We start from the raw sequence: 20,551 nt of genomic DNA, 5'->3' as shown, positions 1-20,551 counted from the left end.
GATCACCAAACTTGTCTTCCACGATGTGTGCACCATTGTACATTCCAAACAACAATGAACAAATGTTCCAAATTCTCCACATTCTCACCAATACTTGTTATCTCCTTTTTCATAATGGATATTCTAATGGATGTGAAGGATTATCTCATTGTTATTCACATTTCTCTAATCACTGGTGAGATTAAGCATCTTTCCATGTGTTTATTGGCCTTTTATTTATCTTTGGAGAAATGTGTTTCAGTATTATTCTAGTTTACTTGATTCATTGCTGTGACCAAAATACCTGACAAAAGAACAATGTACAGTATGAAAAGTTTATTTGGGGCTCATGGTTTCAGAGGTCTGAGTCCACAGATGGCCAACTCTGTTGCTCTGTGCTGAAGGTGAGGTAGAACACCATGGAAGAAGGGTGTGGTGGAGGAAAGCAGCTCAGTTCATGGCAACCAGGAAGCACAGAGAGCTCCCCTCATCACAGACAAACTATAAACCCCAAAGACATGTCCTCAGGTACTCATCTCCTTCAGTCACACTCTACCTGCCTGTGGTGACCACTCAGTTAATCCCTGTCAGCAGATTAGGCACTGATTAAGTTAAGCGTCTCATAATCTAATCATTTCACCTCTGAATGCTCCTGCATATTCTCACACATGAGTTTTAGGGGGACACCTAATATCCAAACCATAGTAAGTACTTTGCCTATCTTTAAATTGGGTGTTTGTTTTCTTGTTGAGGTGTAGAAGTTTTTATGTATTATGAATATTAAACCCTTATCATCTGTACAGTTTTCAATATTTTCCTCATTCTGTGGGTTGTCTTCTTATTCTCTTAATAGTATCCTTTGATGTACAAAGTATTTAGTTTTATTGGTGTCACATCTATGAAATCACCACCAAATTCAGTGTTCCGAAGATTTTTCCACTGTTTTTGTCTAAGAATTTTATATTTTTAGCATTCATGTTTAGATCATTGATATTTTTTTACTTAATTTTGGTATATGGTATAAGGTTAGAGTCCAATTTCATCCCTTTGACTATGGACTTTTGGTTTTCCCCATACCATTTGTTGAAAAGAGCATACTTTCCTCATTGAATGGTCTTGATGCCCTTATGAAACAATTGACTGCATTTGCAAGAGTTTAAGAGAATCTCTATCTCTTCGTTGAAATGATCTTTTGCTTCCTGCAGGTGCTCTTTCAGCTTATTGGTATTATCATTCATTGCCTGCATTTGCTCTCTTATCTCATCCTTTGCTTCAGGAATCATCTTAATCATGTATAATCTGAAGTCCTTTTCTGACATTTCTTCTAACATACTGTCGTTGGATTCTATTAATATAGAATCTAGATTTGTTTGGATCATTTTTTGCCAGGGTTTATTTCTGGACTGTATTATATTCCATTGGTTTATATGTTTATATGTATGCTAGTACTACACTATCTTCACTACTGTTGTTTTGCAGTAAGTTTTGAAATAAGAGAGTGTGAGACTCCAAACTTCATTTTTATTTTTCAAGATTGATTTGGCTATTTGGCTTGAAGATTCCATGTGAATTTTATGTTAGATTTTAATATGTCTGCAAAAAAATCCATTTGATTCTCATATGGACTATTTTGAATCTGAAAATTATTTTGGGTAATCTTATAATCTTAACAACATTGTCTTCCAACCAATGAACATAGATGCTTTTCCATTTATTTATGTCTTCTCTTATTTCTTTCAGCAATGTCTTTGTAATTTTCAACATAGAAGTCTTTGACTCCTTGCTTACATTAATTCTTAAGTATAAGTAGAAAATTATAGGCCAATCTTGCACATTGTATAGAATTAAAAATTATAAAAAAGAATATATCGAACCAAATATTTATACACAAATGTTCATAGCGGCATTTTCCATAACCAAAAAATGAAAATGACCTAAATTTTCATCAACTGATTAATTCCATATGATACAAATTTATGTAGTCATAAAAAGAAATAGAGTATTGATACATGAAACAATGTGTTTTTTTTATTATAAACAAATGGGATACATGTTGTTTCTCTGTTTGTACATGGCGTAAAGGCATACCATTTGTGTAATCATAAATTTACATAGGGTAATGCTGTTTGATTCATTCTGTTATTTTTTCCCCTTCCCCCCCACCCCTCCCACCCCTCTTTTCCCTCTACACAGTCCTTCCTTCCTCCATTCTTGCCCCCCTCCCTAACCATAACTCTAACCCTAACACTAACCCCTCCCACCCCCCATTATGTGTCATCATCCACTTATTAGCAATATCATTCGTCCATTGGTTTTTTGAGATTGACTTATCTCACTTAGCATGCTATTCTCCAATTTCATCCATTTGCCTGCAAATGCCATAATTTTATCATTCTTTATAGTTGAGTAATATTCCATTGTATATATATACCACAGTTTCTTTATCCATTCATCAATTGAAGGACATCTAGGTTGGTTCCACAATCTGGCTATTGTGAACTGAGCAGCTATGAACATTGATGTGGCTGTATCTCTGTAATATGCTGATTTTAAGTCCTTTGGGTATAGGCCAAGGAGTGGGATAGCTGGGTCAAATGATGGGTCCATTCCAAGTTTTCTAAGGAGTCTCCACACTGCTTTCCAGAGTGGCTGCACTAATTTGCAGCCCCACCACCAATGTAAGAGTGTACCTTTATCCCCACATCCTTGCCAACACTTGTTGTTGCTTGTATTCTTGATAATCGCCATTCTAATTGGGGTGAGATGGAATCTTAGAGTGGTTTTGATTTGCATTTCTCTTATTACTAGAGATGTTAAACATTTTTCCATATGTTTGTTGATTGCTTGTAGATCTTCTTCTGTGAAGTGTCTGTTCATTTCCTTAGCCCATTTGTCAATTGGATTATTTGCATACTTGGTGTAGAGTTTTTTGAGTTCTTTATAGATTCTGGAAATTAGTGCTCTATCTGAAGTATGATTGGCAAAGATTTTCTCCCACTCTGTAGGCTCTTTCTTCGCATTGCTGATAGTTTCCTTTGCTGTGAGAAAGCTTTTTAGTTTGAATCTATCCCAGTTATTAATTCTTGCTTTTATTTCTTGTGCTATGGGAGTCCTGTTGAGGAAGTCTGGTCCTAAGCCGACATGTTGAAGCTCTGGACCTACTTTTTCTTCTATAAGATGCAAGGTCTCTGGTCTGATTCCAAGATCCTTAATCCATTTTGAGTTTAGTTGCATGCATGGTGAGAGATATGGGTTTAGTTTCATTCTGTTGCATATGGATTTCCAATTCTCCCAGCACCATTTGTTGAAGAGGCTATCTTTTCTCCATTGCATATTTTTTGCCCCTTTGTCTAGTATGAGAAAATTGTATTTATTTGGGTTTGTGTCCGTGTCCTCTATTCTGTACCATTGATCTACCTGTCTATTTTGGTACCAATACCATGCCGTTTTTGTTACTATTGCTTTGTAGTAGAGTTGAAGATCTGGTATTGCGATACCCCCTGCTTCACTCTTTCTGCCAAGGATTGCTTTAGATATTCTGGGTTTTTTATTCTTCCAGATGAATTTCATAATTGCTTGCTCTATTTCTGTAAGGTACATCATTGGGATTTAATTGGAATTGCATTGAATCTGTATAGCACTTTTGGTAGTATGGCCATTTTGACAATATTAATTCTTCCTATCCAAGAACATGGGAGATCTTTCCATCTTCTAAGGTTTTCTTGAATTTCTTTCTTTAGTGTTCTGTAGTTCTCATTGTAGAGGTCTTTCACCTCTTTTGTGAGATTGATTCCCAAGTATTTTATTTTTTTCGAAGCTATCGTGAATGGGGTAGTTTTCCTGATTTCTCTTTCTGAAGATTCATCACTTATGTATAAAAATGCCTTCGATTTATGTGCATTGATCTTATATCCCGCTACTTTACTGAATTCACTTATGAGATCTAAAAGTTTTCTGGTAGAATTTCCTGGTTCCTCTAAGTATATAATCATATCATCAGCAAACAGGGATAGTTTGAGTTCTTCTTTTCCTATTCGTATCCCTTTAATTTCTTTGGTCTGTCTAATTGCTCTGGCTAGAGTTTCAAGGACAATGTTGAATAGAAGTGGTGAAAGAGGGCATCCCTGCCTTGTTCCAGGTTTTAGAGGGAATGCTTTCAGTTTTTCACCATTTAGAATGATATTAGCCATGGGCTTAGCATAGATGGCCTTTACAATGTTAAGGAATGTTCCCACTATCCCTATTTTTTCTAGTGTTTTGAGCATGAAGGGGTGCTGTATTTTATCAAATGCTTTTTCTGCATCTATTGAAATAATCATGTGATTCTTAACTTTAAGTCTGTTGATATGGTGAATGACATTTATTGATTTCCTGATGTTGAACCAACCTTGCATCCCTGGGATGAAACCCACTTGATCATGGTGCACTATCTTTTTAATATGTTTTTGTATGCGATTTGCTAAAATTTTGTTGAGAATTTTTGCGTCGATGTTCACTAAGGATATTGGTCTGAAATTTTCTTTCCTCGATGTGTCTCTGTCTGGTTTAGGTATCAGGGTAATATTGGCTTCATAGAATGAGTTTGGGAGGGTTCCCTCCTCTTCTATTTTATGGAATACTTTGAGGAGTATTGGAATGAGCTCTTCTTTAAAGGTTTTGTAGAACTCGGCTGAAAACCCATCTGGTCCTGGACTTTTCTTTGTTGGTAGGCTATTGATGACTTCTTCTATTTCATTACTTGAAATTGGTCTATTTAAATTGTGTATGTCCTCCTCGTTCAGTTTAGGCAATTCATATGTCTCTAGAAACCTGTTGATGTCTTCAAAATTTTTTATTTTGTTGGAGTATAGATTTTCAAAATAGCTTCTAATTATGTTTTGTATTTCAGTCGTGTCTGTTGTGGTATTTCCTTGTTCATTCCGAATTTTAGTGATTTGGGTTTTCTCTCGTCTTCTCTTTGTTAGTGTGGCTAAAGGTTTATCAATTTTGTTTATTTTTTCGAAGAACCAACTATTTATTTTGTCAATTTTTTGTATTGTTTCTTTTGTTTCAATTTCGTTGATTTCAGCTCTGAGTTTAACTATTTCCTGTCTTCTACTACTTTTGGTCTTGGTCTGTTCTTCTTTTTCTAGAGCTTTGAGCTGTACTGTTAGGTCGTTTATTTGTTGAGTTTTACTTCTTTTATTAAATGAGCTCCATGAAATAAATTTTCCTCTAAGTACTGCTTTCATAGTGTCCCAGAGATTTTGATATGATGTTTCTTTGTTCTCGTTTACCTCTAAGAATTTTTTAATTTCCTTCCTAATATCTTCTGTTATCCATTCATCATATAATAGCATATTGTTTAATCTCCAGGTGTTGGAGTAGTTTCTGTTTTTTACTCTTTCATTTATTTCTAACTTCAATCCATTATGATCTGATAGAATACAAGGTAGTGTCTCTGTCTTCTTCTATTTGCTAACATTAGCTTTGTGGCATAATATATGGTCTATTTTAGAGAAGGATCCATGTGCTGCTGAGAAGAAAGTGTATTCGCTCTTGGTTGGATGGTATATTCTATAAATGTCTGTTAAGTCTAAATTATTGATTGTGTTATTGAGATCTATGGTTTCTTTGTTCAATTTTTGTTTGGAAGATCTGTCCAGTGGTGAGAGAGGTGTGTTAAAATCACCTAGTATTATTGTGTTACGGTCTATTTGGTTTCTGAAATTGAGAAGGATTTGTTTAACATACATGGATGAGCCACTGTTTGGGGCATAGATGTTTATGATTGTTATATCTTGCTGATTTATGCTTCCCTTAAGCAGTATGAAATGTCCTTCTTTATCCCTTCTGACTAACTTTGGCTTGAAGTCCACATTATCTGAAATGAGGATGGATACTCCAGCTTTTTTGCTGAGTCCATGTGCATGGTATGTTTTTCCCCATCCCTTCACCTTTAGTCTATGGGTATGTCTTTCTATGAGGTGAGTCTCTTGCAGGCAACATATTGTTGGATCTTTCTTTTTAATCCAATCTGCCAGTCTATGTCTTTTGATTGATGAATTCAGGCCATTAACATTCAGGGTTATTATTGAGATATGATTTGTATTCCCGGTCATTTGGTTCATATTTAAAATTTTATTTATTTATTTCTTTTTTGACACGACTTGGTTCCTCTTTATTTGAGAGTTCCTTTAGGGTAATTCCTCCCTTTGCTGATGTGCTTCTTTGTTTTTTATCTCTTCCTCATGAAATATTTTGCTGAGAATGTTCTGTAATGCTGGCTTTCTTTTTGTAAATTCTTTTAGCTTTTGTTTATCATGGAATGATTTTATTTCATCATCAAATTTGAAGGTAAGTTTTGCTGGGTATAAGATTCTTGGTTGGCATCCATTTTCTTTTTTTTTTTTTTTCTTTTTATTGTAAACAAATGGGATACATGTTTTTTCTCTGTCTGTACATGGCGTAAAGGCATACCATTTGTGTAATCATAAATTTACATAGGGTAATGTTGTTTGATTCATTCTGCCATTTTTTCCCTTCCCCCCCTTCCCCTCCCACCCTTCCCCTCCATCTATACAGTCCTTCCTTCCTCCATTCCTGCCCCCCTCCCTAAACCCAACTCCAACCCCAACACTAACCCTTCCCACCCCCCATTATGTGTCATCATCCACTTATTAGCGATATCATTCTTCCTTTGGTTTTTTGAGATTGGCTTATCTCACTTAGCATGATATTCTCCAGTTTCATCCATTTGCCTGCAAATGCCATAATTTTATCATTCTTTATGGCTGAGTAATATTCCATTGTATATATATACCACAGTTTCTTTATCCATTCATCAATTGAAGGACATCTAGGTTGGTTCCACAATCTGGCTATTGTGAACTGAGCAGCTATGAACATTGATGTGGCTGTATCTCTGTAATATGCTGATTTTAAGTCCTTTGGGTATAGGCCAAGGAGTGGGATAGCTGGGTCAAATGGTGTTTCCATTCCAAGTTTTCTAAGGAATCTCCACACTGCTTTCCAGAGTGGCTGCACTAATTTGCAGCCCCACCAGCAATGTAAGAGTGTACCTTTCTCCCCACATCCTCTCCAACACCTGTTGTTGGTTGTATTCTTGATAATTGCCATTCTAATTGGGGTGAGATGGAATCTTAGAGTGGTTTTGATTTGCATTTCTCTTATTACTAGAGATGTTGAACATTTTTCCATATGTTTGTTGATTGCTTGTACATCTTCTTCTGTGAAGTGTCTATTCATTTCCTTAGCCCATTTGTCAATTGGATTATTTACATTTTTGGTGTAGAGTTTTTTGAGTTCTTTATAGATTCTGGAGATTAGCGCTCTATCTGAAGTATGATTGGCAAAGATTTTCTCCCACTCTGTAGGCTCTTTCTTTGCATTGCTGATAGTTTCCTTTGCTGAGAGAAAGCTTTTTAGTTTGAATCTATCCCAGTTATTAATTCTTGCTTTTATTTCTTGTGCTATGGGAGTCCTGTTGAGGAAGTCTGGTCCTAAGCCGACATGTTGAAGCTCTGGACCTACTTTTTCTTCTATAAGATGCAAGGTTTCTGGTCTGATCCTTAATCCATTTTGAGTTTAGTTTTGTGCATGGTGAGAGATATGGGTTTAGTTTCATTCTGTTGCATATGGATTTCCAATTCTCCCAGCACCATTTGTTGAAGAGGCTATCTTTTCTCCATTGCATATTTTTTGCCCCTTTGTCTAGTATGAGAAAATTGTATTTATTTGGGTTTGTGTCCGTGTCCTCTATTCTGTACCATTGATCCACCTTTCTATTTTGGTACCAATACCATGCCGTTTTTGTTACTATTGCTTTGTAGTAGAGTTGAAGATCTGGTATTGCGATACCCCCTGCTTCACTCTTTCTACTGAGGATTGCTTTAGCTATTCTGGGTTTTTTATTCTTCCAGATGAATTTCATAATTGCTTGCTCTATTTCTGTAAGGTACATCATTGGGATTTTAATTGGAATTGCATTGAATCTGTATAGCACTTTTGGTAGTATGGCCATTTTGACAATATTAATTCTTCCTATCCAAGAACATGGGAGATCTTTCCATCTTCTAAGGTTTTCTTGAATTTCTTTCTTTAGTGTTCTGTAGTTCTCATTGTAGAGGTCTTTCACCTCTTTTGTGAGATTGATTCCCAAATACTTTATTTTTTTCGAAGCTATTGTGAATGGGGTAGTTTTCCTAATTTCTCTTTCTGAAGATTCATCGCTTATATATAAAAATGCCTTCGATTTATGTGCATTGATCTTATATCCCGCTACTTTACTGAATTCACTTATGAGATCTAAAAGTTTTCTGGTGGAATTTCCTGGTTCCTCTAAGTATACAATCATATCATCAGCAAATAGGGATAGTTTGAGTTCTTCTTTTCCTATTCGTATCCCTTTAATTTCTTTGGTCTGTCTAATTGCTCTGGCTAGAGTTTCAAGGACGATATTGAATAGAAGTGGTGAAAGAGGGCATCCCTGCCTTGTTCCAGTTTTTAGAGGGAATGCTTTCAGTTTTTCACCATTAAGAATGATATTAGCCATGGGTTTAGCATAGATGGCCTTTACAATGTTAAGGAATGTTCCCACTATCCCTATTTTTTCTAGTGTTTTGAGCATGAAGGGGTGCTGTATTTTATCAAATGCTTTTTCTGCATCTATCGAAATAATCATGTGATTCTTGACTTTAAGTCTATTGATATGGTGAATGACATTTATTGATTTCCTGATGTTGAACCAACCTTGCATCCCTGGGATGAAACCCACTTGATCATGGTGCACTATCTTTTTAATATGTTTTTGTATGCGATTTGCTAAAATTTTGTTGAGAATTTTTGCGTCGATGTTCACTAAGGATATTGGTCTGAAATTTTCTTTCCTCGATGTGTCTCTGTCTGGTTTAGGAATCAGGGTAATATTGGCTTCATAGAATGAGTTTGGGAGAGTTCCCTCCTCTTCTATTTTCTGGAATACTTTGAGAAGTATTGGAATGAGTTCTTCTTTAAAAGTTTTGTAGAACTCGGCTGAGAACCCATCTGGTCCTGGACTTTTCTTTGTTGGTAGGCTATTGATGACTTCTTCTATTTCATTACTTGAAATTGGTCTATTTAAATTGTGTATGTCCTCCTCGTTCAGTTTAGGCAATTCATATGTCTCTAGAAACCTGTTGATGTCTTCGAAATTTTCTATTTTGTTGGAGTATAGATTTTCAAAATAGCTTCTAATTATGTTTTGTATTTCGGTCGTGTCTGTTGTGATATTTCCTTGTTCATTCCGAATTTTAGTGATTTGGGTTTTCTCTCGTCTTCTCTTTGTTAGTGTGGCTAAAGGTTTATCAATTTTGTTTATTTTTTCGAAGAACCAACTATTTATTTTGTCAATTTTTTGTATTGTTTCTTTCGTTTCAATTTCGTTGATTTCAGCTCTCAGTTTAACTATTTCCTGTCTTCTACTACTTTTGGTGTTGGTCTGTTCTTCTTTTTCTAGGGCTTTGAGCTGTAGTGTTAGGTCATTTATTTTTTGAGTTTTACTTCTTTTATTAAATGCGCTCCATGAAATAAATCTTCCTCTAAGTACCACTTTCATAGTGTCCCAGAGATTTTGATATGTTGTTTCTTTGTTCTCGTTTACCTCTAAGATGGCATCCATTTTCTTTCAGAGCTTGAAAAATGTTGTTCCAGGCCCTTCTAGCTTTTAGGGTCTGGATTGAAAACTCTGCTGATATCTGTATTGGTTTCCCCCTGAATGTAATTTAGTTATTTTCTCTCACAGCCTTTAAAATTCTGTCTTTATTTTGTATGTTCGGTATTTTCATTATAATGTGCCTTGGTGTGGGTCTGTTGTAATTTTGTGTATTTGGAGTCCTATAAGCCTCTTGGACTTGATTTTCCATTTCATTCTTCAGAATTGGGAAATTTTCTGATATTATTTCATTGAATAGATTGTTCATTCCTTTGGTTTGTTTCTCTAAGCCTTCCTCAATCCCAATAATTCTCAAATTTGGCCTTTTCATGATATCCCATAGTTCTTGCAGATTCTGTTCATGATTTCTTACCATCTTCTCTGTTTGTTCAACTTTGCTTTCGAGGTTAAATATTTTGTCTTCAATATCTGAAGTTCTGTCTTCCAGGTGTTCTATCCTATTGGTTATGCTTTCTATGGAGTTCTTAATTTGGTTTATTGTTTCCTTCATTTCAAGGATTTCTGTTTGGTTTTTTTTCAATATCTCTAACTCTTTATTGAAATGATCTTTTGCTTCCTGTATTTGCTCTGTTAACTGTCGATTGGTGCTATCATTCAATGCCTGCATTTGCTCTTTCATCTCCTCCTTCAATGCCTGCATTTGCTCTTTCATCTCCTCCTTCAATGCCTGCATTTGCTCTTTCATCTCATCGTTTGCTTCCCTTATCATTTTAATTATGTACATTCTGAACTCCCTTTCTGTCATTTCTTCTGCCATGCTGTCGTTGGATTTTATTGATGTAACATCTAGATTTGTTTGGGGCATTTTCTTCCCTTGTTTTCTCATATTGTTCAGGAATCAGTGGGTCATTAAGATATTGCAGATTTCCTCTATCGACTTATAATGTCCCTGAAGATTGCTAGTATATCCCCTCTTATCCTTCAGTAGCCTGCAGTCTTGGAGGAAGTTGGTAATGCGGTGCTCCACAAGGAAGCTGCCTCTCTAGGGGTGGTGACCCTCAGGTGGCGTATATTCCCTGCTAGTGGGCAGAGGTGCCTCCACTTGTTGACCAATGGTCATCCAAAGGGGAACTAGGCTGCAGGCTGAGGCAAGGCCTGTTTGTGCCTGTGTCTCTGGTTTTACCGTCCCTGTGGGAAAACCTCACCCGGCAGGGAAGACTCACCTGGTGGGGAGGTCTCGCTGGTCAGTTCCCCTCCTAGAGGTTCCCCTCAATCTACAACTACCGCCTGGGCTGGGCTGTCTTCCTCTGCAACGTTCTCAGGGGCCCGGACCTACCTCCTGGGCCTGGGAGCCTCACCCTTCGCAGGCGAGTCTCCTTAGGCTGCCTCTCACAGATAATCTGCCCGCAGTCCTGGAAACTTCGCTCCGCCCCTAGGCGTGTCTCTGTGCGGCTCTTCCAGCAAGAAGCCGGTCCTGGGACCCTGCTCTGCACCTAATCACCTGGCTATGCGGCCCCTCCTCTGAGCCGCCACCTGGAGCCCCATACAATAGCTCCGATACCCAGAGACCCGCCACACACCTCCTCCTCTGGACAGCGGCCGGGTTTCCGACGCAGTCACTGGGAGCCCAAGCAATTCACTTCGCCTCTCCTCCTCCCGCCAACTGCCCGTAGCCGTAGGCAGTCACTCCAAGTCCAAGTGACCCACCCTGTTCCTCCTCCTCCTCGGGTTAGCCCCCCGGGTGTTCAGGAGCGGTGGCTCTGAGACCAAGTGACCCACCACGCTCCTCCTCCAGGCAGGCCACCGGTGTTCAGGAGTGATCGCTTTTAGTCCAATCAACTCACCACTCGCCTCCTCCTCTGGCAACCGCCTGTGGCTCTGATGCAGTCACTCCTAGACCAAGCGACCCGCTGCGCTTCTCCTCTTCCTCCGGGCAACCCCCCGGTGTTCAGGAGCGGTCGCTCTGAGTCTAAACAGCTCGCCACGCAGCTCCTCCTCAGGCAGCCACCTGGAGCCCCAGTGGTTGCTCCGAGTCCAAGCGCTGTGCTGAGCCGCCTCCTCTACGATGATCCCAGTTGTCCGTGTTTACCGCTCCAGTGGGGGGAGGGGCATCTCGCCGGGCAACTCTACTTCACAAAGTTCCCTGCGTTCCGGGGCTACCGCCCCATCCGGGACGCCTCCCCAATGGGAGAGACTCACCCGGCGGCTTTGAGTTGGTCCCAAGTCTCTCACTATCTCCTCTTTTGAATCCTGCGTCCTGGAGCAACGTGAAATGCAGTCACCCCCTAGTCCGCCATCTTGAAACTCCCAACAATGTGTTTTAACCTTGAAAGCAATATGCTGAATAAAAAAGTCAATCACAAAAGGTCACATATTATAAGATTCCATCTATATGAAATGTTTAGTTTTGGTAAATTAATGTGGTGGTCTAAAACTGGGGGAGATGAAGGGATTGGGTGATGACTAAGGATGCAGGATTTCTTTTTTGGGGTAATGAAAATATTCCAATATTGATTGAGGCAAAAACTACACAAACATGCAGTTTTTAAATGGGTGAATTGTGTGATATGAATTTATATTTCAATAAAGCTGTTACACAAAATGTCTTAACAAATTTAGCAAAATAAATCCAACAATATATAAAGCTGATAATATACAAGAGAAAGTTGGATTTATGTAAAGTAGGTTAAACATTAGAAGAATCTTTTACTAGACATCTCAGTAAATCTGGCAGATTGATCACGTCTCTATCTTCCCTCTATCCCCTAACATCCTCTAAAATAACAGTAAAGAGACTTGTTAGAGAATGAACCCAAAAGGATGTGAAGAATTGGAGAAGAAAATAGGAAACATTGAAAACTGCAAAGCAGATGCATTTGTAGTAAATTACTTATAAGACCCAAGATGAGAGGAAATAAAAAAGCAACTTTAGTTAATACTTCAGAATATCCAAAAGCTTCAGAAATTATCCATAGTAGTTAGTTCTGGAAGAAGGGCTGAAAGGAAAATATAAGAGGAATAACTGTTAAAAGTCTGTGTAAGCAGCAGATTTACCTCCCTCCCTCACTTCATGGAGGTGGATCACTGTGACTTCCTATCCCCCATACCACATAAAAGTGAAGCGTACTTTCTGCATAGAGTAGAACTAGGAGTCTCTGCACTGGGGGATACTAGACACATTTGACAGTCAAATATATTAAAAACAAGTTGAATAAATGTGCATACTAGATATGAGAAACACTTTTAGCCCTTTCCTTACTCTTTCTTTTCCAGAATATTGACAACCAGACCTTTGCAATTGACTCTGGAGATTGAAAGATATTTCCCTTGTTTATTTGAGCAGCCCAAGAGACAAGACCCAGGTCTGGTTATCGGTGTTACCAAAGAAATCCAGTCAGTGCACTAAACCCCAGACTGAAAAGCACTACCGCATGCACAAAGCTTTGCATTGGTTTTTTTGGTTTTTCACTCTTAAATCTTTTAACTATGAGCAACAACCAGTTATTTCATCTAACATTTCAAGATAACTCTAGCATAAAGGATAGTGATCAAAGGAGAATGGTAGAAATAAAAACTATATCAGAAGGGAAAACCTTTTAAAAATGTATTATTACCATTATTCCTGGAGGAATGAGATATTTTAACCACAAACCAGGAGAATCTATTAAGTCAACTGAGTACATGTACTTATTAAAGGAGGAAATGATTCTGTTATCTTACTAGCTGCAGAAAAAGGTTTGAGAGAACTCTTCATGAAAAGAATCTATTAGTAAACATGGAATAAGACTTTTTCTAAATCTCATAAAAAGGAGTCTTATAGAATCTATAGTAGGTAATCATACTCAATGATTAATCCTAACCTTAACCCTAAAAGTATTTCCTTTAAAATCAGATACAAACAAAAAACAAAAAAATCAGATACAAAACAAAGATGACCTCTTTTTGTGGTGCTAGGGATGGAACCCATGGCCTGATATATGCTAGCCAAGTACTGTACCACTGAGCTACACCTCATCCCAAGGACAACCTCTTTGACTACTTCCATTCAACATCTGAAGTCTTATCCAGTGATATAGAAAAATTAAAGAACCAAAAGGAATAATAATTAGAAAGAAAGGAAGAAGAGTAACAGTGATTATTCATAGAAAGTGATTGTCTACCCAGAGAACCCAAAATAACCTACTTAGAATAAAACAATTACTTATATCATTAATAAAGTATTAACAAATAATTAGAATTAATGAAATATGAAAGTTGATGGATATAGAATTAATACACAAAACACAATTGAAATGTTTATACAGTGAAAAGAAACAGAAAATAAGATTTAAACAAAATATACCATTTACAATAATAACAAATTCTAGGTATTTAGGGATAAATCTAATAAGAGGTCAGTGAACAATGTTATAGGAAAAAAATTAAAACTTTATTGAAAGACTTTAAGGGTACCTACAGAAATGGAAAGGTAGACTATGTTCCTGAACAGGAAGATTTAAATATTAAAGACATTATCATACCAAAACCCTAAAATCAGTTTTTGAGGAAATTTAAAACTGATTTGAAAATGTATATGTAAAGGGTGATGAATCCACAAAACATTCTGGAAGAAGAACAAAAATGGATGGAATTTGTTCTGCTCATAACACCAACAACGATCAACATAGAGTAGGCCTGGTGCAGGGATCAATAAGAAAAATGCAAATACTTCAACACGAAAGCCAAAATCAAGCCCCAAATAGAACAGACAATTCACTGAGGAGAAAATAATAAATGACCCTTGAACATATGAAAAGATGCCCAAGCTACTTAATAATCAGGGAAATGGAAAAAAATGAAATCAAAATTAGGTACTACTTCACCTGTCTTAGATCGGAAAAAGGTTCAAACAACACTGACAATACGAAGTGTTGGCAGGATGGGAAGCAATAGGGTCCCTATACACTCCTGGAACCCACGTAGATCGGTTCATCTGCAATTACTCTGGAAAGTAGTTTATTTGGTTTCAGTAAGGTTCAAGATGAGAACATCCTATAACCCAGCAATTCTATTCCTGGGTGAATAGGATTCACCCAGGGGCACAAATGCTCACAATAAAATCCCAAACTGGGAGTAACTCAAGTGTCTTTTGGTAGCAGAATGGTTAAATAAATCATGCAATGAAATAATCTGTCCTGGTGGAAATGAGTGCAGTGGGGCTAATGCACTGACATGGGTGAGTGTGAACTATATAATTTTGAGCAAAAATTGAAGCCACCAAAAATACATAAGTCTATTGATAAGATATTCAAAATAGGAAAAACTAGACAGTATGTTGTTTAAGGATACTTGCACACTCACAAAACTACACTTTGAAAGAAAAGGAGTTGTAAACACAAAATTCAAGATAGTGCTTTGCCTCTAGTGGGGAGAAGAGATGGTAGAGGGGAGAGTCACTCCAAAGGTATTGGTTGTATGATGCTTCTGAAGCCTGCTGGTGAGTTTCACTATAACTCTTTCTTTACAATGTGTAAAGTATCTTTAGATGCATTTGGGACACTTTTATTGGAAGTTTAACAAGTGCAGTTGATCTTATCGAGAGTTAATCCCTGGGTTGGGGTTGTGGCTCAGTGGTAGAGCACTTGCCTAGCATATATATATAAAATTTCTAAAGTATATATATAATATATATAATTAATATATTAATTATATATAAATGAGATAATATATAATTAATTATATATAATTCCTAAAGTATCATGAGCCTATCAGATCCATAAAGTGAATTCTTTTGTGAGGGAATATTGGCAAGCCATTTCCAATTGTCATGTGGTTTCATGGTAAGGCTGAATGGCTATATTGTGTTTGAAATGCCAGCTCTCACTCACATACAGACAGATATGCTCAGGTCTCATCAAACCACTCTCTTGTAATCTGATGGCAGCTATTTGGATTGGAGCCACAACTTGCCCTCCTTCCTTGACTCATTAACCAGAGTCCTGTGATGTTGTTTCCTAGGAGGAGCACCAAACAGCCAACTCCCTGAGCAGTGGTGCTCTTACCTGGACAAAGAAGTTCAGCCTGGATTATTTGGCCCTGGACTTTAATTCAGCATCATCAGCCCCTGTACAGCAGGTAGGAAGAATTTTATGTCTGATAATTCCCAAAGGACCCCATTTGTGCTTAGATTTTTCTGATTGCCAAACCATGTGTATTGTCTTTAGGAGGTCTTAGAAATACAGACATATGTAATGAAAAATATTGAAATCAATCTTAAACCTGCGTTCCAGAGAGAATGAAATCCTAGTGTATTTCCTTCTAGAATATGTTCTTTGGGTGCATGTGTATAGACAGATGTTATATTCATGCTTTTCAGGATATGTATCCTAAAAGTTATAGAAAATTTCTCAGACACAGATGAGTGGGGGCCAGACATAGGAAGGACCTGTTTAGAGAACAAACGACAGGCCAGTCTGGCTAGATTTTATGCAGTGGTGAAAAGAGCTCTAGTTGGCATGGAACCCCTCAGGAAAGGACCTTGAATTGCCAGGATGGACTGTTTCAAATCCTTTGATAGTATTTTCATCTGTAAATTAGAAATCAGAAATAGTAACACATACAATGAGAGTTATTAAGAGGATTGATTTATTAATACCCATAAGTGATGCTAGCCATTAAATAATATACACTTCACAGTGTGAGTCATGGAATGAACTAACAGTAAGTGATAGGTGACAACTAAATATATTTGAGTGAGGGATGGTCATAATCCCAATTAGGTCTAACAATGTATTGTTTGGTGGGAACAAAAGCAGCTCACTGAACAGAAAGTACGATAGGATTCCGTGTGTGTGTGTGTGTGTGTGTGTGTGTGTGTGTGTGTGTAAGAAAAAAAGAAACTCTGGAAGACCTCCCTCCTCTTTTGCTAAATGAACACCTACTTCTCCACATTTAATATCATTCCAAAAACCTGAATGGATACACAAGAAAAGCTGGTCAAAAGGGTGACAGCAACAAGTACAAAAGGCACATTAATCAGTTTAGGCAGAGTACAACCCCCAAACCTCAGGTACACAGGAACAAAGACTCTTTCAGTTGTTACTCGTGAGAAAGTCTATTGTAGGCCAGGGATATTGTGTTCCAGGTCATCTTCAATACAGGGCTTCTGGCAGAGAAAAAAGAGAAATTGCAGAGTCCCAGGATGCCTCTCTTCTACTTAGGATTGGCATGTGTCACTTTTATTCATATTCTATTGGTCCAATCAGTCAAATGGTTAAAGTTAGGAGATGTTCACACATCATACATGCAGAGCCTAATGTTTCTGTGGGAAGGAAGAGGGAGTAAATAATACAGTAAAGATTACAGTGTAACCTATCACAGAAAGGTAGGCACTATCCTGATTTTTAAAAAATTAGATGTAATGAAAACCTTTTTGTCCTTCCCCTTCAGAAACTTCTTCTTTCAGAAGAGCAAAGAGTAGACTATGTCCAAGTGGATGAGCAGAAGACACAAGCTCTCCAGAACACCAAGCAGGAGTGGACGGATGAGAGGCAATCCAAAGTGTGAGATGTGTGGGTCTGGGCCAGGTGTGAAACTGGGAAACCTGGGATTCAGTTTGCATTTTTTCCACTAAAACCACACCAATGATCAACACAGGTCAAAACAAAGAGACAATGTGTAGTTTCTGCGGTATTGGCAAGAACCTTTAGGAGAAAGAATCTGTTTATGCATTGAATGGAAAGGAGAAGCCAGCAGTTTTCTCCCAAAAGGGTGTGAAGGGGGTTAGCCCACACCCCTCTACCCCCACTTCCAGAGCCTGTGACAGAGTTCATTTCTCCAGCCTCAGGAATGCTTACTTTTGGTTCCACCATCACAAAAGGAAGAGATGAAGGATTCCACAGCCACAGACTGAGATGCAAAAAATGCCATTAATTCAGGCACTATAAGTATAAATAATAAAAACAAGACTTAAGCGAACATTCTTTCCAAATATTTTTAAAATTTTTCAAATGGAATATTCATAGCAAAGATTGGAGCTGATCCTGCTGCCAACAGGCTGACATTGCTTGCCTCCAATAACTGAAATTCTGTCTGGTCTCCTGTGCTTTGATCAGAATCAAATTATTCTAGTAGTGACCCCTGAAGACCATTTTGTCATAGCCCTTGAAGACACAGTTGAGGAGATCAAGCTCAACAATAGTTACAGGATCTACACTCCTTACTCCTATGACTCTATCACATCAATCATTTTTGTCCCAGAAAGATGCAATTCAAGTAAGTGATGGGCAGTGGATCCCAGGCTCCATGATGAGCATATCTGATGACACTGGAAGTTATAAAGACATTGTGTTTAAGCTTCTATTCCATTGCTGCTGGTGTTTTCCCAGCATGCTTTCTAATGCATCATCTCATTCCTTCCTCAAAAAGGCCCTAGAAGCTATGCATGGCTGAGTCTGTCACTACTACCACTTTGAAGAGAAGAAAACTGAGAACCAGACAAGGGAACACATTACCCAAGATTATTCATTGGGCTAAGATACAGAGTCAAGCTTAGAGTTTTCCAGGCTGCCAATTGCAAACTCATTCTACTATCTTATACTACTTCTGAGGATCTTGACAAAACTGATCATTTGGGTCAACCTTGGAAACCTGTGGGAAACACCTGCAGGCAAAAGATGAGCCATCATCCCCTCTTCCTTTCATAGAGATCTGAGCAAGTGCTCTGATACTTGAAAGGTGTATATATCCAGGGAGGGGTTCTTTCTGCAATGTTCAGTTGGAACTTTACATTCTCAGTAGTTACAATTAGAAATACCTCGTGATGATCAGTCTGACATTCTGGATGATTTTTCCCTTCTGATTGAAAAATGACAGATCCTGAGAGTTCAAACAGTCCATAAAATGTAGGTATCGTGTCATCTCTTCCTTAAAGGGTTCTGGGACCCAGGGAATTCAGAATGAGAGTGGCTCAGTTGGCATGGAATTTTATTTAATACCCCTTCTTGATCCTTCTGAGAACCTACAGCCAGAATACATATCTGAACAACTGAGAACTAAACTGTATAAAGATCAATCAAATAGGCAGCCAACTCTATAACACTCAATGCAGTTGGTGCCGTTGTAGGCTTTGCCACAGGGTTTCAGGGTTTCAAGTGGTCGAACGGTAAGAAAATGCCAAAGTCTTGTTTTTTCAGACCATACAAGAAGTCACTTTGATTTTCATAGCAGCAGGTTCTGGTGACATCATTTTCTTTGTATTGCAAAGCAGGGAAAATTGCCAAGTACTTTAAACTGAGTCCAGGGTCTTTAATGAGACTAGACAAAGCAAGGAGAAGGCTCCCCACTGCTTGCACCTCCCAGCCAGCTCCATGTCGCAACACTTAGGCCAAAGTCTGGAAGGAGCTGCCTTCTTCATGTGTCTGATGAAAAGTCACAGAGTCACAGGAAAGAAACCAGAGCTGCAGATTGCCATTTCCTGTGGATGGTAGCTTCATGTGTGGGTGAATTGTGTTTGGATCTTTAATTACCTGAAAAAAGGATGCTACGGAAAAATTGTAGCCCTGAGGGTCAAGAATGACACCGGATTGAACACAGAAAAAAAATTACTACAACTGAAATTATGTGAGTACTGAAATGTTGAATTGGTGAAAGAAAGGAAGAAATCTCTTTCCTACAAAGCATTTCCAAGAATGTATAGCACGAAGCAATACACACAAGGGTAGTATGACTTGTTTGGATGTGATTAATTAAAAACAGGAATGCTCTGAATAGGTGCTCTCTATGTTAAAGGTTGACATCATCCATCATTTCCAGGGTGTATGCAATTATGTCCTGCCTTGACAAAACTACTAAAGGATGGCTAGGCAAAATCATTATGATGTAGGCAAAGAAAGTACAGGTAGTTTTTGAGCTGACAGCAGCATATGCTCCTGAAGAAGGCACCATTAAGTCAAAATGATGCCAGCCAAATCTTGTTTTCCAGTGGAGACAATTGATATATATGTAAGACAGGGCTGTATTTCTGACCAGGGGCCTGATGTTTGTTACACAAATGATAGCAGAAACCATTCTGGGGTGTCTTTACACTGAACAGTAGACACTTCCTGAAAGACTCTGGAATCAATATAACAGGGCAACGCAGCAATTAATCCCTCATGGCTATCATTAGCTCCTGTTTCTTTCATTTCCAGTGCATGACAGAAAACAGAAGGGTCTCAACCCTGGAAGTCAGGAAGGTCACAAACCTAGGAACGCGTGGAGTTAAGTATTCCTTGAGGAGGGAGGAGCCCTGAGGCCCAGCACACAGCCTGGATATAAAGGCACAGAGCAATCCAGTTGGTTCAGTATACAGGCCACTTCATTAGAGCAAGGATCAGCTGAATCATTATGACATACAGGTCCATGTTCAGACTGAAGGCTCCCGTCAGGCCTGCCTTTTTCCTCTTACCAGTTTCCTTGGTCCCTGTTTATACCATCTCTGTACCCACAATCACACAGATTTTTCAAATTCATTTTGCTTTTACTGTTTAATATCTGGCATTAATAAAGTCTTATAAAGAGAAATCACAACTTAAGTTCTCGCTTATTTGTTTTAAGTGATGACACTGTATTTAAATAAGGAACACATTTAGAAAGCCAAGTATTTGAAAATAGGCTTCATCACCATTTTTGAGTACAACAAACTTAACTAGATTCATGTACAATGTGTGTTATTTTGTTATAAACAGTTGGCAGGTGGCTGTCATTAGTACTGCTTCTGTTCAGTCAAACCACATCTTGACATCTTTTTTGTCCGAAACTAGCTTTAATATTTGACAGTATATCCAACTGCTCTTTGTGACACAATGTATAACATGACCTTTGTCATCACATAACAAAAGCAACAGCCTTAAGCCCACCTCTCCCCAACAGGATTCTTTTTGCTATCACCTCCCTTTTCTC

General features: G+C 38.1%; 1 protein-coding gene across 2 annotated transcripts in view; it reads left to right on the top strand.

Moving 5' to 3' along the window:
- The window catches only part of Gab3 (GRB2 associated binding protein 3), a 68,840-nt gene extending 48,676 nt beyond the window's left edge, over window positions 1-20,164 (top strand). For both annotated transcript variants that reach the window (XM_047535973.1, XM_047535972.1), the window contains exons 9-10: window positions 15,629-15,745; window positions 17,060-20,164. In XM_047535973.1, the coding sequence (XP_047391929.1) occupies window positions 15,629-15,745; window positions 17,060-17,176 (234 nt within the window). In that variant the 3' untranslated portion in view covers window positions 17,177-20,164. The remainder of the gene's footprint in view (window positions 1-15,628; window positions 15,746-17,059) is intronic.
- The last annotated feature ends 387 nt before the right edge of the window (window positions 20,165-20,551 follow it).

This window comes from Sciurus carolinensis, chromosome X (genome assembly GCF_902686445.1).
Source record: "Sciurus carolinensis chromosome X, mSciCar1.2, whole genome shotgun sequence".
NCBI lineage: Eukaryota > Metazoa > Chordata > Mammalia > Rodentia > Sciuridae > Sciurus > Sciurus carolinensis.
The sequence above is the reverse complement of the archived record's forward strand: the minus strand, read 5'-3'. Positions and strand labels throughout refer to the sequence as shown.